Source organism: Anser brachyrhynchus, assembly GCF_964034855.1.
Source record: "Anser brachyrhynchus genome assembly, chromosome: Z".
In the NCBI taxonomy this organism is placed as follows: Eukaryota; Metazoa; Chordata; class Aves; order Anseriformes; family Anatidae; genus Anser; species Anser brachyrhynchus.
In genome coordinates, this window is record NC_137697.1 from 77,730,623 (window position 1) to 77,752,264 (window position 21,642).

Sequence of the window (21,642 nt, forward strand, 5' to 3'; positions counted from 1 at the left end):
GTCTATTGGTCTAGATATTCAGGTATGTTTTGTTGATACTGATATTTACTAAGGAAAAATTAGAGTTAAAATTATAGTTTTAAATCCACAAAGGCTATGTTTTTATAAGTGTCTATGTTCAAAGAAAAATGGCAGGTCAATAACTACAAAAGAAAAAAGTTATTTTTCAACATAAACAAGAGTAACTAAATAAGACAATAGGAAATAAAAATGGCCATATGTAAAAAGAAATATATACAGAGAGAGAGAGAGAGAGAGAGAGAGGGAGGGAGAGAGCCACAGAGTATTTATGTGAATGGAAAGTTGATGGAAGGGCCAGCTTCACCTTCTGGAGCAGTTTTTTTTTTTGTTTTGTATTGTTTTGTTTTGTTTTGTTTTGATGTTCAAGGCAGCTAAAAAAAAGGGGCCTCTGAGGAAATGAAACACAGCCAAACATTAGAATAGGAGAGTACATCTTACCAAAAAGAAGTGAGAAAATGATCTGATGGCTGGATGAAGCTGTCAGTCCTTAAAACCATTGGTCTACCCAGTCAGTACAATAAAGGAGCATTTCTGCCTCACAAATACACAGCCTGCCAGCACTCTGACAAATAAAATGCCCAAGTGTAACCAAAAGTATGGATATTACCTGTAAATGTTTAAGTACAAAGAATATCTCCTCATTACAAATATTACCTATAACACCCTATAATTCATCCTGTTCCAAACTTAGATATTCTGAGGGAGCATATTTTATGCTTTTGTGTCTATTAGTTTTCCTTTTTATCCTTATTAAGACGCTGAACTGAATGTCAATTAGCCATTCTTAACAACTCTAAAGCCTTAACATGACTTACTAAACAAGCACACCTGATATACTAATTGGGCTATTATTTCCATCTGACTTTCAAAAACTGTTAAGTGTGAATTACTATTCAACTAATAATTCAGGATTATGAAAAAAGGTAATATTAAAATATATTAAAATATCCTTTATATGACCGTACTTGACCTATTTTCTGTATAAAATCAAGTCCTCTGAGAATGAATGTTTCTAAGTTTTTTAATCTGATTATATTCATCAAATGCAAAGTGACAAAGATGAAAACTATGGCTCAAATGGATATAATAGTATTAATTTCACAGTATATAAGAAGATTGAAAATGTTTTATATTTCAGATTGTATATTTCAGAATAAATCTGTATCACTGTCCTGCGGAGACGAAAATTCTCCACCTTAATCTTAATCTTAAATCACAGGACATCTAAATTTTACAAGTAGTCTCCTGCATAACTAAATTGTAGATTATGATAAATTAGCCACCCTTATGGATTTATATTTACTTATAATGTCTTTTTGCATACAAACCTGCATACCTTAGGTAGAGCTGGTTACATTAAGTATCCTTGGGAAGGAACAATGATTTGCTTATCTATTGTTAATACACAAGTGAAAAATACACCTTCAAAAGAGTATTATCTTACTGCCTGGAATTCCCTGAATGTAAAATTGTCTACTACAAAATAATGTAAGAAACATGGAATTGTGACCAAGGTGTGAAGGGGCCTGTAGTCCACCCCCCCAACTCAGAACGGGCGGAACGAGGTCAGGTTGGTCAGGACAGCATCCAGTCAAGTCTTGAACACTTGCTCGGTCAGGGAATCTGCAATATCTTTGGGCAACATGCTCCACTGTTTGACCACCCTCAATAATATGTACACCTATCCCCACCTATTTACAAACTTTGTTGAACTACATAGAATGATTAGTTATCAAACTTTCTTAAATTGCAGATCCAGTTCTAGCAAACGAGTCAATAGGCAGCTATGGGATATTCTTCTGAGTTGAAGAGAGGTCATTTCTCTATATATTTCACAGAGATTCAAGATGTGGCCTTCCCTAAGGGTGTGGAAATCCATTGTGGAAGCTGTGAGGAGTACAAATGCTCCCTGCTACAATTTGATGAAACAGAGGAAACCTCAGGTGTAAATAAGGACAAGCTTCCGTGCTGCTTCTCCCTGTAGAAACATCACCTGCAGAAGAAGCAAGGATGTCCTTTTGTAAGAAGAACTTCTTCGAGAGATTGAAGTTCAAAAATAGTAGCCCAGTGGGCGAGCTCAAGAGGCATAGGAAGAAAACATAGATTAGATAGCAAAAGAAGAGTAACACACTAACACAAAAGAAAGAAAAAGATTTGTAGGTGGATAAGGGAAATGCTGCACTGATCTATGAATACATGAAGAAAAAAAAAAAAAACTACGTATTTTAGTAGCTCAAATTAAGGGGATCCAATGGAGGTACTGAAAGCTTTTTCCTTCTAAGAACATGAACAACAGTTCTTCAGCTTTCTGTATAGAAATTTCTACTGGCACAAAAATGCATTTGCCTGAATATTGTACATTTATTCTCAAGATATCCACACGAGGAAATTTATCTCTATTTAAAAGATGGGCAAACCAACGTGATTCCTGTGAGCCAAAGTTCACAGACTTCTAAAATGTACACATTGGTTTTCATTAAAGCTAAGGAAAGAAATAATAATTAAGCTCCATTTTTCTTTTGGTTTTCATTTTCTTACTTATCCTGTTAGCTACAATTTGTTTCCTTAGAAATAAAGAATAAAGAGACAGCACAATCACAGTATCAGGGAGTGGTTTGGGTTGGAAAGGACCTACCATGAGCAGGGACACCTCCCACGAGCCCAGGCTGCCCCCAGCCCCATCCAGCCTGGTCTTGGGCACTGCCAGGGATGGGGCAGCCCCGGCTCCTCTGGGCAGTCAGAAAGATTGGTCTGGGCAGTTTTACTCTGCTACAGTAACAGTGACTAAAATGCTATTTCCTCTACCTTCTCTGTTCTTCATGGAGCCAGATGAAGCTTCTGAGCTTCTCCAGCATTTGGCAGTACTTCAGCTGTGGGAATGATGGTATGAAGAGATTCATTTTCATAACCTTCCTGCTTGATTTCAAAAATAGTGTTTGTTTGTTTGTTTTTTAATAAGGAATCTCAGCATGTGAATATTGTGAGAGGTTAAAAGTTCTCTCCAGCCTTTCTCACTCTGGAGTGCCCATATTCTAGCAGCAAGAGCTCTGTCCACCCAAAGTGGAAAGAAGGACACAGTCTAGTAGATCTCCTTAAACAGTCATGTTCAATGCATTCTGTCATTTAAGACAAAACAAGCAAATATAAACAGTAACTGCTATCTTGAATTGTTTTGCATGATTTCGTTATTTCACTGTTTGCAAACTACACGATTGTTGTTTTCATAAAGGATATCTACTTTGTCATTTTTTCCCTTTCTGTCTGTCCACGCTTGAAATTGCCACCCTTGATGGTCTTCATTTTCCTTCTCCTTTTCTTTTTTACGGGTCTTTTTTTCTGAATGCTCAAGAGGCAAACAGGCAACAAGTCAGATGTGTCTCTACACGCACCTTCATATGTGTGTCTTTATGAAGCAGAATGATACAGTTTTGTACAAAAAGAACTACAGATCTAAAGAAAGGAAAATGAGCTGCAGTTTTAACAATCAACACTTGTAATAGACTACATAAATTCTACTGTACACAGAAATAACAAGACCTTCTTGAACCCTCCCAGTGATTAATTAGAAAGTCTGTCTTACAGATTTTTCTCTCAGGTGTAGTAACCTTGTAGACCTTACCATTAAGAACTAATAAATAAATGCTTGGTTAAGCACAAACTGGTTGATAGGCAGTGAAAAGGAGTGATGATCCTGTTGTTTATGCAAGACAGTTATCCTGTCATGTTACCTTAGAGGAAAAAAAATAATACCAAATAAAAAAATAAAAATTTCAAATACCTAGTATAATGAATTATTAAGAAAAATTCATTATTATTTTTCCAATATTAATGCAACATGTAGGAAGTATACAGCTCAAGTTGCAATCATACACTCTATTCATACTACTACATTAGCTGCACAAATCTAAAACAAAATCAGAGTAAATCTGAAAAAAAAATACATTAAATAATATAAAAGAAAATGTATTTTATGATGTGGTATGTCTGTATATCGAAAGATAATGTTATAGTTTTAAACTTTAAACATCGTATTTTCAGTGTGCTTCTGAGCACAGTGTGATACAATTAATGGAGAACAGGAGATATCCATATAGAGAAAATGTGACACCATAAAAGATGCAGTAAAAAAATTAGCTCTTCTCACAGATTACCAGGCATATTAGATGCTACATATTTACTTCTGTATTGTACATGTTACAATAATAAGCCAGCATCACACTTTAATTTTTTTAATGTCTCCTCATGCAACGTACAAACAGAAACTTCCAGATTACTGAAAAGACGTAATAATTCTAGTTCTGCCCCCTTTGTTTTGAGTTTTCTTAAATAAGTAATAGTTTAAGATGTTTAAAAGAGAAATAAATACAAATAATAGATATTTAGATAGGGAAATACACATTTGCTGATTAAATTCTGAGATCACTTAAACCATATTACAAGATATGAGTCTTAGGCTTACTCCAAGTTAATAAAAAAATACTGTCTTATTAGATGAAATAGAACATTTTTTTTTTTTATGTGTGACACAGGAAAACCTTAATTCTGCCACTTATATATGCAATCCACACTTATATAAGCACGTATTATCTTCCGTGTGTTTAGCACAGCTTTAACCTTGAATTTTCAGTGCCTATGTCTGCATACAGGGACACCTGCTTTGATGGACATCAGCAAGTGAGTGACATAGAGCAGGACAATATTTGTGGTAACAGCTCCTCCTCATTTTCTGGCTTCTGAAGCGTTTTAGAGGTATTGTCCTTTTGCCCCTCATGCACAAAATGCAGGTTCTTTGCTTCTCCAGGTTAACAGTGAGGGGGATGTGGGAGGCAAATGAAGGAGTTGCTGTGGGAAATTTTGGTCCAGCACATGCCAGGCAGGAGAGATGTCTACTTTGCAGGTTTTCTGAGGATAAAAGGAAATTTGCCCCTCTGGTTGTTTCTCCCCACTTTCTGCCCTCCAGGGTAATGGACAATATGAGAAGAAAATGCAATCCCCCACAACATCTGAAGTGGTTCTTAGCTGGTCAGGTCAGGATGCTTCCATTCAGAGGATTCAAGGATCACTACATAAGAGGATATCTGACTTTAAGTACAGACAGCAGAATCTCTTAGGAAACAAAAATCACATTAAAAAAAAAAAAAAAAAAGCAAAATGTATGCAAAACCCTTAGAATCAGGTCTCAATATTTCTTTATTATTTTTTTTATAGAAATAAAATATAAATAGAGTTGATAATATAAATAGGGCAGGCTTTTCGTATCCTGCAAAATAAAATATCTGTCTGTATTTTGAAACAGCATGAGATGTCAGAAGCTAAGCACATCAGTGGGCCTTGGAAAAAAGTAAATTTAAATAAGATATGAACTGTTTTATGCACTGGTAGGAAGCACATAAATTAATTTGACCTGTCAGCTGAAAGTTGAAGGGGGTGTGCCTAAGCTTAAATAAATCCTCATGCGGCTTTTACTAATTAACTCCTGTAAAAATCTACCCTCCTGAAAGCACCCTTAATATTTCACTTAACCCATTAAAAGTTCGCCATTCTTCTCCAAGCTCTTTTCCATACCTGGAATTGCATGACAGAAATTATATACTTAAATCTCTGATGTTGCTGCATTTTAATCCTCCTTGTGTTTCTTAATTTTGAAATCCGTGTTTTGACAGCTCAACCCCCTTGATTAATGTCTCAAAGGAAGCCCTATATGGTTTTCCTGTAAGTGATCTAATTTTGTGCGGGAATGCCTGGGCTGGTACGTTGAACCAATTCACCACCCAGGTGGCTACATTTGGACTAAATGAGCTGTGAAGACCTTCATCTAGGCCCATCGCAGTCTTTCTTCATGTAGTCCCACAGTATGCAGCCACTCCTCCAAACATGATTTGCCACAAACCATCAACAGAAAATAAATTATTGCCATTCTCACTTGTCAATGGGCTTGTCTTCAGCTGGCCTAATGATTGGAAGCGTAAAGGGAACATTTCCAGCCTTTGTGGAGCATGATTATGACTGAGCACACTACTTCCCTATGCATCCTGGCCAGTAAAAACAAGCAGGGAAAGCAAATTATTTCGATGTTTTGCATCAATGATTAGACCATTAGCCATGAATGCTAGAGAGGCCTGTATTTGACAGTCAAGACTTGTTCAGTTCTAACATTTATTTGTTCATTTTAATACCAGGAGTAAGGTTGCAGCATTCACGTGTCATAATGTTAAAGTACAAAAATATGAGTGAGAAAAACAACCCTGGCTAGATCACAAATCTTTAATCTGAAGAGATAAACTACATGGAATAGTAAAAAGAGTTTATTTAAATTTGTTTTCACAGCTGTAATGTTCTCAGACACACAAGTATCAAAGGAAGGGACATGACTGCAAAAATGTCGAAGTGGCAGCTTACTTAGAATTTTTCCTCTGAATACAATAAGAAGTTGTAGCTGACCTCCTCGAATGAACAGTGTAACAACACATGAGCTTTTAAAAGTCCCTTCATTTTTCTTAGGCCATAGAAATGGAATGAAATGGTTCAAACAGAAGATATTAATTTGGCTTGTGAAATTCAGACACTGTAGGTCAGAAGACTACTGTTTTAAACATACGGGCAAAAGCACAGCTTTTTTTTTTTCACAGAGAAAAGGATGTTCTCTGTGACGGATACCTCTAGATCACAGTAGAAAGACCCCCAGATTATCTGTTCTAATCTGCAGTACATAAATAACAAGACATTATTTTACATTTGCAAAATGTTATTTTACATAGCAAGATGTTATTTTACATTTGAAACAGTTTCTGTAAAAGACTGACCACTATAGTACTAAGAAAAGAGGGAGAAATGTCTCCTGTTCTTCTTAGTAGAAAAGGCACTTAATTTCATTCAATAAAAGTGCATTAGACAAAATGAGAGATGTTCTTCAAACAGTTAGATGTGTATTTGCAACAAGTCACCTAAACTGTAATGGGTGGATATTGAACTCTTCAGTTCAAATATCAAGTTGTGCTAATTGAGCATGTGGAATTCTAAGGGGGAAATGGTTACACAAATGACATGCTTACCCAGTTGCTACCTGAGATATTTCACAGATTTTTTTTTCCTTCTAAAAATCGCAATTCGGGTGACAGTTATATCTTTGCAATACAATTACAATATATTTACCATTTTAACTAAAACTGCGGTGTCAGCCTACAACCCATCAGCAGACCCTTATGGATCATACCTCCATCAAACTGCCATCCTCACACTGCTGTAGCACTTTCCCACCTTGTATGCTATGGAAATAGAGTAATGAATGGATGCTAGATGTGTGAAAGGACCTGATGTCTGATAAGATATTTGCACCTGGCCCTACAGACACCTACATGTTAAATGTATAATAGATTAGGGACATGGCTCAGGTCCATAACAAACCTCATAAGCTGCCTGAGCAGAAAAAGTGAGCTCCAGAAAAAATTATCACTCCTTGGAGTGAGCTGAACATGTGCAGGCTAAAGATCCAGCAACAAGAATACAAGTACAAAGAAACAAAAATCAATTATTTATTTAAATTTCAATATACTCAGCTGCTGCTTGGGACCATAACCACTTTAAATACAATAAATAAATAAATAAATAAATAAATAAATAAATAAATAAAAACCTGAAACACAGGAGGTAATTATTTTGCATATATGTAGGATATATGTACAGATACATAGTCTGTTGCAGAATTGTTGGAAAAAAATTAAGAACTAGAGGTCAGGGATGCCAAGAATTCCAACCTAAGCCATTCTATGATTCTGTGATTCTCCAGCCCAAGTAACTTGGTCTGCATACTGCACAAACTCTGTCTATGAGGCAAGACTAGAACAATTCAGTAAGTCATTCTACTGCTAGGATCCTTTTGCTCTCTGTATCAGCCTGCCCATGCACACATTTCAACTCTGGTATTGCAGAAGTTGTTCACACAGCAACTCTATTCACTGTACAGCCATGATCCAGCAACAACATGGTCCTTGCTGTTCACAGAATGAAGGTGTCGTTATATTCAAGAAAATGTACTGGATCACATAACTGAGGCTCTCCCCTGTTGTAGGCAGAAATTGCTGGTGTACATTGGTAACACCTTTGGAATAATCTATATGGACGTATACATCCGAAGATAATAAATGTTTGTTAAGGGGTGTATCAGGGATATACCATATATCTAATTATATATTTGGGTGAGCATTTAACTTAGATGGTAATCAGATAAAGCTGAAGTAGACACTTATAGCTTAATATAGCAGAATTTTGTAAAAATTATCCAATATCAATAGTTATTCTATTTCTTGACATAACAAAACACAGTGTTAGATATTACTTTTCCCATTATAATTTCTCAATACCCTGCTATTGTCATCAGAAGCATAATAGAAAAAAAGACTACTGCGCATATATTATTTTCTTTTGATTAAACAGGTGCACTGGAATTTCAGTCATTTAAGATCATAATTAAATATCCCATTTTTCATTGCCTTTTTTTTTTGTAAACACATTTTGGTAATTAGATTCTAAAAGGAGGTTTTTTTTTCATTCTTTTTTTAAAGTTACATTTCTAGAGAAGTAGAACAGACACATTTATTCACTCTGCAAAGGTGGAAGACCTTATACGCGTGATCTGATTATACTGTTCATTAAAAGTCTGAATCTTCCACATCATCCTTAGTTTTACTTTATATCTTCATGATAGCTTTGATTTGCTTAAAGTCAGTCATGATTTTTAGGCATCTAGATCAAGTAAGAATTAAAGCTATTAAATCTTGAGATGAAATGGCAATATATTAATACCTACATTATAAAAAATGCTTATTTATGACAAGCTGAGTAAAAAACTGGTGAAGCATGGCTAAATACTAATCAGGTAAGATGTTGCTAAAGTAGAATAGAATATATATAAACCAATAAAATCTGAAAAAAAAAAACAAAAACAAACAAAAAAACACAACCCAACAAAAACTCAACAGCCTGTACATTCAGAAAGTACTATTGAATTTAGAAATTTTTAGTGATCTTCTATAAGATGCTCAACACCACTTTCTCAAGATCAAGCCACATTTTTTAACACCAAAAAACCATGATCAATCTCCATCAAGACATACTTTTGGCCTTTGAGTTGTAGAGGGAGGCCATCAGCTTAGCTTCTCTAATGGCAAATGTTACTATTTCTGTGTGTTTTACTACACTTGTTGCAATTTTCATTCACCTGTCTGTGGATACAAGCAAGTACTAATATTTTCTAAATCATGCTATTTACGGCAAGAAAGAAAAGGGGTGATTAAACTGATGATTATGAAGAAAATAAATGATGGAAACTTGCATCAAAATATCAGTATAATCTGTAGAAGTAGCATGTTAATTATAATAAGGATAAATATTTAAGAAAAATTTTGTTTCTGTTCCTGGACTTCAGCAACACATAACTGGCAAATATCATAGCCAGTGTACATAAGAAATATCTTACAATGAATATACAGCAGTAAAATTCATCAGAGAGGATACACTGGTGCTGGCATGGTGGTCTAGAGAAATTTGCTTACGTAGAAACAGATTGGTTAATCTTTCATTGTGTTAAAAAGGTCATCCTTCTTTGTAAGATTTTAAGAAATAAAAGAGTTTATTTACAGGCATGCAATAATCACACTGAAGAACAGTATGCAATCTATGTGACTATCCAGTCTGTGTATGTTTTCTTAAGTATGATTTTAAATGAATCTATTAAATTAGTCATCTGTAGGTAATGAAATTTAATGCTGCATGGATGTTGAATACATTACACTTGAAATTGAAGACAACTATGTTGTTGTTGCAAGTGTGTCTATATATGTAATACAAACTATTTTAAATAATGGTGCTGTGTAACACTTAATTGTAAAACTGTCTTGGTTTTAAGAAGAAAGATCAATCAAGAGTACCTATAGCATTCCCAGTTCTGAGCAAGAGCTCAGATATAAAGACAAGAGTTAATCACAATTCTTTTAAAGGATAAAAATTTCTTTAAAGGGTAAAACTACCTTCTTTAATTATTACACTGAGGATTTTGTAATTCAACAATATAGCCCTACTAATAATTCTGTCTAGAAGAAATTTGCATGTTTTAAATTGGAGACATTTTAAAATACCATAGTTAAATCCTGATTCTAAGAAAAAGTTCTTTTTTAGATTTATTTCAGCTTCTATCAGGTGGCATTATTTTTCCAATAGTCACTAACTCCATACATCTCATTTGAAGCAGCTATGTCCAACCTATAATTATTTTCTTCTAATTAGAGTAATTCATGGTTAATTATTCAAAGTGATTCTTTTTCAAAATCAAACGCATTTCTTGCCATGGCACTTCTAAAATGTAAGATGCAAATAAAATATTCCCAAATGCAAATTTTTGCAATAAAAGAATGTCTACTTCACTTTCTTAAAATAGCATTACAATCATTCTATAGCAATAAGGACTTTCTTAATATCAAAGACATGGACAAAATTATTTGTTGATGTACAGCAGCACATTTCCATGCATATGGTGTCCTGCATAGGATCAGTGTATTTAATTCCTGCTAGTGACCAGGCTAGAATGTTTCTCTGTGCAAAAGAAGGCTCTGACAGCAGCAAGGAACATCCTGAGAGCTTAGAAACAGTGCAAGAACCAGGAGTCCCCTCTGTGTAAGGTCTGATCAAATCTTACTCAACTGTAGCTTTGCTTATTCATGGTAGGCATAAACATAATGACGTAATACAGCCACACCTTACATGAAGCTGTGTGTCACTCTGTTTGCATTTTGAAGTGCGACGGGTAAATCAGAACAGTTATTTCATCTCTCCATTGTGATTCTCTGACCGACCACCTCTAAGAATGAACTGGTGAACAGACCAAAATTCCTTCAGTTGGCTGGTCCAGTTGATGACTGCAGCCAGTTCTCAGCTGATGTGCAATACTCCTGTTTTTCGTGACTGAGTTCATCAGATAAATGCTGACTAAAAATAGTCAAAAATTTCAGGAGCTGTCCTGCAGATTTTAGTAATTAAATGATTGGCTGAAATTTTTTACCCTACTACAGTGCGCAGTCATCTCTAAATTTGCAAGGGTCTCACCACCCATTTGCCATCCAGACAATTTCACTAGAGAGGTTTGTTGCATACCAGGGACCTGCATCTGTGATATCATGAAGGAGCAACCAAGCCTGGCAAAGCCAGAGGACTACCACTTATTCCTACTCTTTCCCGTAGGGCCAAATGAGGCTTCAAGAAGGAGACTACAAAATATCAAAAAGGACTTTATGTCCCATGGAAAGATGCTGAAGGGATCAGGAGCACAGGAAGTGTTCTCCTCTATACTCCCATTTGGAGACTGAGGCCCAAGAAGAAGAAGACAAACAGGTCAGGTGAACTGGCTGTGTGGCTGGAGGGATTTGGGTTCTGCAATCTCGGACACACTTTCGAGAGACTGGGCATATTGACATCTGACAGGCTGCACCTGACCAGGTGGGGCAAGAGTGTTCTGGGCAGCAAGCTGGCTGACCTTATTAGCAAGGCTTTAAACTAGATTCAGCAGGGTTCTGTCACTCTACATCTGAGTGACAGAAAAGAATCTGGAAACACCAATATTTCAAGAAGAAATGGGGAAATACCATTGAACTGTCCCAAAGGAATTGGGGAAACGCCCTCTAAACAGGTGATGCAGCCCATAGCCCTGCTGAAGTGCCTCTACACTAGTGCACACAGCATGGGAAACAAGCAGGAGGAGTTGGAAACCATGGTGCAGTTAGAAAACTATGACCTGATTGCTATCACGGAAGCATGGTGGGACAAATCACACAGCAGTAACATTGGAACAGAGGGCTACAAGCTCTTCAGAAGAGAAAGGCAAGGAGAGATGGGAGGGGGTGTTGCCCCCTGTTAGGGAAGGGATTGATTGCGACAATGTGGACAATGAATTGGCTTGAAGGCCGCACCCAGCGAGTGGTGGTCAATGGCTCCATGTCCAGGTGGAGGCTGGTGACATGTGGTGTCCCCCAGGGGTCTGTCCTGGGACCAGTGCTGTTTAATATCTTTATAAATGACATAGACTGTGGGATCAAGCGTACCCTCAGCAAGTTTGCAGATGACACCAAGCTGAGTGGTGCAGTTGATACAACAGAAGGAAGAGATGCCATCCAAAGGGACCTGGACAGGCTGGAGAAGTGGGCCCACATGAAGCTAATGAGGCTCAACAAGTCCAAGTGCAAGGTGCTGCACCTGGTTCAGGGCAGTCCTGTACAGGAGTCCAGACTGGGAGAGGAACTCATGGAAAGCAGCCCTGCAGAGAAGGACTTGGGGGTTCTGGTGGACAAAAAGCTCAACATGAGCCAGCAGTGTGTGCTTGCAGCCCAGGTCAACTGTGTCCTGGGCTGCATCAACAGAGGAGTGGCCAGCAGGTGGAAGAAGGTGATTGTGCTCTTCTGCTCTGCCCTTGTGAGGCCCCACTTGTAGTTCTGCATCCAGGTCTGGGGCACTCAGCACAAGAAGGATGTGGGGCTGTTAGAGCGGGTCCAGGGGAGGGCAATGAATTTGATCGAGGGGCTGGAGCACCTCTCCCATGCAGAAAGGCTGAGAGAGCTGGGGATGTTCAGCCTGGAGAAGAGAAGGCTCTGGGGAGACCTCTTTATGGCATTTCAGTACTCAAAGTGGACTTATAAAAAAGATGGAGGACGACTCTTTACTCAGGTAAAAAATGATAGGACAAAGGGGAATGGTTTTAAACTAAAAGAGGGCAGACTTAGATTATATGCCAGGAGGTAATTCTTCCTTCAGTGGGTTGTGAGACACTGGTACAGGTTGTCCAGAGAAGCTGTGGCTGCCCCATCCCCGGCAGCGCCCAAGGCCAGGCTGGATGGGGCTGGGGGCAGCCTGGGCTGCTGGCAGGTGTCCCTGCCCATGGCAGGGGGTGGCGCTGGGTGGGCTTTAAGGGCCCTTCCAGCCCAAACCAATGTATGGTTCTATGATTCTATGACTCACTCGTATCAAGAGGTGAAATTAAGCATAACTAACTTTGCTTTGACAACCAATTGCATGCTACATTCCTGCATGTTATTTCTGGATTTTACATGGCAAAACAGTATAATTTGCATGACCAAGGCTAAATCTGTTGAAAACTGTTTAAAAAAAAAAAAAAAAAAAAGTATGTATAAAGCAGAAGTTATAAACTACAAAACTACATCGTGTTGCATTTAGTAAAATAACTTTCTAAGTGATTTTTTGACAGATTGAATATTTTATCACATCAGTTCCATAATCCAGAAGTAGCATGCTTTGAGGCACTTCTGATATTGTATTTCTGCTTGTTTTACATTTCATTTAACCTATGTCTCTCAAAGGAGATCAAATTAGTCATGAAGATCCAAATTTTAGTAATATATGGAACAGCATTACTGTATGGATGAACTTCGAGAACTCTACGGCTTCAATGGAAATCAAGCTCATTTCTTTTTTCTTTTTTTTAACCATTTTTTTCTCTATAAAAATGATGTCATAGAAAAAACACTGCTAGTAACTTGTCAGTACAGTTCCATGACAACAAAATTCAAGGAGCCACAGCTTGGTTTTCTGAAAGTGTTAAGTGGAGTTTATAGTTATAGTATCATTGACCAAGCCTAAATGTGACCACATAAAATTCCACACCCATAAGCACATACAACAAAACAAAGTACTGCATTAACAAAAGATACGTAAGAAAAACAGCCTATATTATTATCTAGTCAGAAAGCTCCTGAAAGTTCAGTTTATTTATGGCTGCACAATAAAGCACAGTGATAAGGCAGTCCTACACATTTTCAAGATAGATAATATATTATAAAAAACAGTCAGTCTCTTGTTACAAATTTCAAGTAATCCTGTGCCTGGTTTTATTCTGTGTTGCTCTATGTACCTAGGTTATCTAGTGTATAAAAATATTACTTAGACATTTAAGAACATGTTACAAAACAGAATTTGCCATATCTTTCTGTTGGAGCAAACAGAACTTTTTATTCTTTTTCATTGCAGAAACACATGTCATTTCAATTTGAGAGACCAGCCACACTGCAACAAAACTGTTTTAAACTTCACCTTTATGCTACAAAGGCCTAAGAAGTAATTTCTTCATTCATGCAAGAACCTAGCACCCCCCCCCCCCAATAACAACAACAACAATAATAATAATAGGAAAAGATACAAAAAGCTACCTTCAGTAATTACCATGGTAGTAACAGTATAACATTTTCCTCATAATTCTGAATCACAGATAAAAGCTAGTGGTTGCAATCCCCACATTCTTAGAAATATGCTCCCATAATTATACACACAAAAAAGGTACCTATGCCTGCCTTCGAATCTCACCCTAAGTTGTCAGAAAAATCTAATATATCTTTAGTACCTTAGTAGAGTAGTTCTTTATGGTACCCAAGTAAGAGGACTTGTTTCACAATTTCATAAACTTCCTTTATTTAATTATCTGCTACTTCTTTCTGTGAGTTGCAGAGCTTCGTATCTTTCCTCCAGCCCCCCAAATGCTTGTTCTAGCTTTTTACAGTGAAAGATTCTTGGTAACTATACATAACTTTCCCACAAGATGCCATATATATGCAGCATATTTTAAACTAAGTTGTTTTGCTTCTTTTGTTAGAGATAACTACTGAAGAACAGGCAAAAAATCACTTTGTGAAGTTTGTTCACTTTAGCTTTATGGCTCATTCTTATCTACACAGCATCTGCAACTCTTCCGTTACTATACCATAGACACCACTGCCTCCTAGTGAGCCTCTTTGTAACATCTGTGTCTCCCACATCTGTGCCCCCACAAAATGCCTGACAGAACCCCTTCAGAAGCTCTGGAATTCACCAAACTGTTTTCTGTGTTCTTTATCAGAATCACTTACTGTGATCAGAAAATGAACAAGAGCGCCTCTGTCACCGATGAATCAAAGAAAAGAAGCAATGCCATATGTCCCCAAGGACAAAGCTCCAAGACGAGATCTTCCTGAACTATTGCTGTCAGCTTATATTGGATCCTTCCTGGAAAGCAAGCTCTGCAGCCCACCGTCCAGCCACAGTCAGTACTGCTGGACACTAGGCAATGATCTTGACCAGCTGATAAACAAACCCCAGAAATACCAAAGCTGGTGGCTCTATGCTATTCATCTCGGTACCAGGCTGAGGTGGCACTTCTGTATAATATTGCCTCCTGTGCCATAAACTCCTACTTTCACACCCGAAATTCTTACTCCTGATTGTTCTACTTGATCTTTCTCCAGCACTGAAATCTTCTCATCCTGTAGCCTGTATGTCCAGGAGCTTTTTGCCTCTGAAAAATATTTCAACCTTATCTTTCTGTTTGCTATACCCTTTGGTTTCTCCAGCTTCCCTGCTCTTGAGTCCCGTTTTGCTTATGCCCTTGAATCAATAGGAATCTTTGGCTTCTTCAGTAGCCGCAAGATAAGAAAGCTTTCTCTTAAAATCAGATTAATCTCCCAATGCTGAAAGAAGAAAATTCCTCAAAAATCCCTAAGGAATATACCAGAGCTAAGTAAGAGAAACAGAGGAAATGTACCCATTTGTTCTTTTCTACCCCCTTGCAAAAGCTGCCGGCAACTAAAAAAAATCACCAAGCTGATAAAGACACCACACAATTTCCAGAAGAAAACCACAAACACAAAAACCAACCAAAAAACAACCAACCAAACTATAATCAAAGAAAGAGAAGCTTATGGAGGAGGTCTTACATCTTTTAATGGGGAAAATATTTAACATCATGTGCCGTATTGTAATGTCTATCAGTAATGTGGATTTGACTTTTAACACTGATAAAGTCCTGTGAGTTTTCTGTGATTCATTTGGTATTTAGGCTTTGGTTTTCAGTTTGGCTGTTTTGTTTGTTTGTTTATTTGTTTGCTTTGTTTTTCTGTTTTTACAAGGAGATCACTAACCCAGGAGTTTCATGAAGAAGTCTGTAATAGCACTGACATGAGCTGCACCCACGAAACAGCACAGAAGCACAGATCTGGGGAGGAACAGACCCTCCGAAGTGGTGGTCTCCTTAGTGAAAGAAATGTCAGTAGAATCATATGTTCAGACCTGCAACAAATCATTGCATGTGATTAGCAGTATCCCTAGTAAATAGACCTCACAAGGTTACTTTCTGCTCTGCTGCTACCTGTTAAAAGAACTGCTGTACAGGTTCAACAGCCAGCAGTGGTCAGGGAGGCAAACCAGACAACTTCTTAAACAGCCCTTCTTTGCTATCAGGCAATCATTAATTCTCACGCTGTCTTTCATAGCCACAGGTAGAAATGCTATTGCTAATTTTCAGCTACCTGAAAATGTCTCTCGAGAGATGTTTTTTCAGGCTTGAGTAGTCATTCAATACCTTGTGGAGAGGCAGATGAATACTGAAACTGAGAGCGAGGTATTGTCCAATGGTAAATGAGTTTGGCAGGGGAGTAGAAAATTCACGGGCAAAGGGTTTGGTTATGACCCAAGAACAAGCAAAGATACTGGAACAGACCGGGTAAAGGTTTGGCCCTTTCAGAGTATAACAAGTCAAACTCTCTACTCAGATGCTATTAACTACAAGGAAGACCAGTGTTTCAAAGAGAGTTGGAGTTTAAAACTGAATCTTTTAAAACACGAGGGATTAAAATACTGGAGTTTTATACAAGTAGATACAAATATAAAAAAATATATGTTTTATAAACATAAATATACTCAACATTTTCTAGGACCTCCTTTTAAAGATTATTTTGCTGAACATAAAATTACTTTCCTGCTCAAACCACCACCACTTTGTATTTGCCACAACAATCTTTGATAGCATATCCAAATTTTTCACATGATATAATTAACATCTTTACTTGATTTATATTTAAATCTACCAAATCATAGCTATCAGCTGTTAGCAACCAAGGGAGGTAAATTTCCAGCTAGTAAAGATGACAAGGAAACATCACACTGAGTTTCTGACACCACAGCTCCTGTGAAAAAATTTCACACACTTTAAGAAATCTGTCTTCATTTGCCCCGTATTCCATTGGCAATGCTAATTCCACTAGTTCTGAATTATTATTCTTGCATAGCTGAACAACCCCAGAAGCTGTGGCCCATCAAGTAAATTCACTCCACCTTGTCCCTTCCTCTCAATTAGCGATAAAGGAAAAGGAGACAGAGAACCAAACCCATCTGACTGTGCATTGTCTGAGGAATATCCATGGCTACTGCATCCATCAATGAGTTCTTCATGTTGGCTAGCAGTTATATGGGAAAGGCATGAGCAAACTAAAAGAATGAGAAGAAAAAAAAAAAAAAGAAAAGAAAAGAAAGTTTGATACCTCTTCCCTGAACGGCTGTAGATTTTGCTAAGTATCTTGCAATACATGACAGGAAAAATCACAGTCTAATTTTAAGGAAAGGAACATTACAGTACAAGTTATCTGCTCATAACATTAAATGGTAAATAATCCAAGTGTTCACCTGATGGATGCAATTATCAGTTTAGTTAGCATAACAAAGTGGAACAGAAACAATTCTCTTTGATATAGTTAAAATGCTCCATTTGAAGTGAAACAAATACATGAATGATAACATGAAATCAGTTCCATATGGGTGGATGAATGGTGGTCTCTCATGTATTTGAGTCCATTAATGATCCTAAGACTTTACGGACTTCTGAAATACCAGTAGGAATCAATGAAAACTGAAAATAAAAAATAAAATAATATAAAATAAAATAAAATAAAATAAAATAAAATAAAATAATAAAATAAAATAAAATAAATAAAATAAAATAAAATAAAATAAAATAAAATAAAATAAAATAAAATAAAATAAAAAGTAAAATAAAATAAAATAAATAAAGTAAAATAAAATAAAATAAATATCAGAATACCATATTCTCACTGGCTGCTGTCTTAAATTTATGGACAAATTCCTTATGCAGTATTTGAAATCTGCACTGCAGATTACTGCACTATATTTTCTTTTGTTGCAAAGGTAGATGATATATAACCAGTGTGGTTGAAAGCAAAATTCTGGAGTCAATGTCTAGATGCCCTTTAGTTTTCATAGCAAGAGGTAATGCTATATTGCGGTCATTAGAAACAGAGAGGTTGTGCAGCCTCCATCTGTACTGGTTTTCAAGACCAGAAAGTCGTGACTAACCTCTTCATACCTCGTAGTTGCCAAGAAGAAGGTCCCTTCCAACCTGAATTGCCCTATCAGCCCATCGTCACTTGAAGTGCATTACCTATTATTGGTGGATGACACTCTCTACATACCGTTTGTCACTTGATATTATTTATTTTTCCATAAGCCTGTTATTTAACTCGTTCTTGCCTTGGTAAGTAATGTGCCAAACAGAAGGCACATCTTTCTGTGTTAGCAACGTTCATTCTCGAGCACTTACAATGATCTGTACATTTCTTTTATGCTGATTTGCCCACACAAGCCAGATCCTGATTCCAAGTGGTGGGTGTGGAAGAGGAGAGAATCACCACCATTTATCAAAGGTTAAGACTACACTCTGAGATAATTCGGCTCCTTTTAAAAGAAAGTTATTGCACAACTAGAAATTGTTAATAATTGTACTCTCTAAGTTGAACTTTTAGGCTACCGATAAATTGTTAAAGAAAGCTGTATTCAGTAGAGTGCAGTAACTGAAAATATTTTGCTTTTTCATGTCACGAACCATGTTCAACTATTGCTTACTGAAAATAATTTTAGATAATAGCTAATTCTAGATATTCTATGTATTTTGCTCTATTCTTGTGCTAGGAACCTTTTTAACTTTTCTGTTAAAATGTCTAGCCAGGCAATTTATCCCCTTAGCTTTTCTCATAGAAATAACGTGTGCCACTGAGGTGCCTTGTGGTCTCCACTGTATTTTCAATTTCATATTTTAACAATATTAAATCATCAAAAAGCTGTATTCTTAGACTATTAAAAAAGCTTGTCATTCTAGAGTGTTTCAGCGATACTAGAAGAAGGTTCTCAGGTTTGTAAAGGTGTGCTATTCTAGCTGACATTTTGACCATTATGACCAAAATGAGCATTAATGTATAAAATACAGTTCCAAATGCTGCAAAGTTTAGAAATCTACTGCAATTTCTGTTTCTGACTGAGTCACTTTGTATAAATTAATTTTGTAATATTTGGCATTTTTGTTTGGAGAAAGACAACAAAGGAGGCAGAAAAAACCTCTATTTTTACAAAAGAAATACAATAATATAAAGTGCTACATATTCTATGACTTTTTATTCAATAGAATCAGTGTACCTATTTTTTTTAAAGAATAATATAATAGCTTAAATTGTCCTTTATATTTACAACTAATTAATTACTTTACTTTGCTAGAAATAAAGGTCATTAAAATTATCTTGAAGCTTGACTTAGATTTCAGAACTAACCTCCAAGTTGTAAAACCTTTAACTATGTTCCATTTAATGCATTTAATAGATGTAAAAGCTCACAAGTGATGATATAAAGGATAATTTACGCTTGCAATGCATTTTTGTCCAATTAATAGATTGCCTGTGTGTTGCATATTTTGCATGACAAAAGAGCAGAATATTAAACTGCCATTCATAATGAAAATGCACTTTGCAAATTAAAAGTGCCGAAACAGAAATTTTTCACCCTGTTTAGGAAATAAACAGTCCTTAACCAATTAAACTGCATTGTAATAATTCCATGATTTATTGCAAGTTGTTTAACTTTCAAAACTTGGCTAACCCATATTAAGGTCACAATCCATCATGTCTTGCTTGGAAAGCCAACAAATAATGGCTGTTGTATTAGCTGCTTTTGATGATAGTATGAAAGAAGTATTAGCACTTGTCAACAAAACTGCTTACAACATAACATTAGCATGCATGGGCTGCTGTACCTATTTATTATTCTGGCAGCTTCACACATATTGTTACAAGCTTATAAAACATTTTGTCGGGTGGAAACCGAATGTACACTGTTTGGTTTTCTGATAGACTGGCAGCATAAATGTCTGGGCTGACTTAGTTTAGTTTAAGTGTAAATAGAGACACAAATTCTTCAACCTGTTCTCTTATTGATATTGAAAAGTGCTGAATTATTCAGCATCCAACTCTTCTGTTTGTGTCTATCACAGTTATCAATTACCCATCAGTCTTCTTGTCAAAACAGAATGGATTAATCTGGCTGAAAACAAGACAAATAAGTGGATACTATAACAGGGGTGTGAGGTTGCCAAACTGTCAAAGGGAAATCCAGGCAGTGACATTTGCCATCAAAAGTCAGATATCTGGCTTAAGTGAGCAAATGATTTCCCTTTACGAGCCAAGAATGCACTTAGCTTACCGTAAGTAAATTAATCTGCCTACTTTGCCTACTAATGCACTATCAACAGCAATAGTCACTGCAATTTTGTACTTACTGCTCATATGCCTTTATGGTCCAATGCCTTGTCTCTGGATTGTTTAATATAAATATACCATAATAATGTTTTATTTTATAAATTAAAATAGAATAACTTGAATTCATAGCTTCTACATGTGGTTACTTGTGTTAGTTTCATCTGTTATACAGATCAGTTGGTAAGATACCATGTAATTTGAACAGCTGGTTTGTGGAATACACCCAACTTCTGTTAAATCCAGCCTTTAGTTTTCCTCTCTAGATTAAAACTTTAATATCTTGCTTGGCAAACTCTTCAGGTCCATCTATTGCTCTGATATATGCATGCGATTTTGTCTGAACTTTAAAAAAAAAAAAAAAAAGTCAGTAATACACCACCCAGTTTGGGACCAATATTTGGCACCAGTTGAGTCATGTCTTGGATTCCTATCAGGGGTTTCTGGTTTGTTTGGCCTTTTTTTTTTTTTCCCCTGTGGTAATACTAACAGAAATGACTCTTCTATTCTATTCTAGGTAATCATCACTCATGCCTGGAGCCTTGCAATCATGGCAGCAGACATGAAGAGCTTAGTGTAAGCCAAATTTGTCTATTTTTTAGTGCAGTAAAAGCTTCTATATTTGCTATAGCTTACACTTATTTTGTAAACTCATCTGCTAGCCATATATCTTTAAGTGTCAAGTTCTGAATGTTAAAATGCAGGTAGAAAGCTGCAAACATTTCCTAGTATCTAAAAATTATATCAAGAAAGAAGGTTATTCATGAAATCCTGGACAAAACTTGCAATGTCTGTTAAACATCTTGACATCACAAAAAATTATACCCACACATTTCTATATCAACTAATATAATTACATGAAAGTAAAAGTATGGCCAGGAGTATTATAAGATTACTAAAACAGTTTATGTTCTTGCTCTTATTAGGTCTGCAATTGGTTAAAAAAATAAAATAATAATTAAAAAAAAAGAAAATAAATAAATAAAAAAAATAAAAAAATTTAAAAAGCAGAAGGGTATTTTAGCAAAGGTATTTTGCAGTCATTGTTCCAATATATTTGACCAAGGGCTGATCTCCAGAATATTCACTAAAAATACAGTAAAGCCAATTATACATAGAATTTCAGTAATGTGGATAAATTTACCTGGTATGTTAATCTTCAGTCTTTTTATTTCTATTATGTATGAGCAGTACACAGCTGGCTCTGTTAACCACTTGATATTAAGCA

General features: G+C 36.3%; 1 protein-coding gene across 21 annotated transcripts in view; it reads right to left on the reverse strand.

The window, feature by feature from the left end:
• The window catches only part of KIAA0825, a 256,762-nt gene that overhangs the window by 21,472 nt on the left and 213,648 nt on the right, over positions 1-21,642 (reverse strand). For 18 of the 21 annotated variants that reach the window (XM_080572673.1, XM_080572682.1, XM_080572668.1 and 15 more), the window contains one exon: positions 14,923-16,113. The exons of the other annotated variants lie outside the window; for them this stretch is intronic. In XM_080572673.1, coding sequence (XP_080428799.1) covers positions 15,975-16,113 — 139 coding nt within the window. In that variant the 3' untranslated portion in view covers positions 14,923-15,974. Of the gene's footprint in view, positions 1-14,922; positions 16,114-21,642 lie in introns of those variants that run through there. 21 annotated transcript variants of the gene reach the window in all.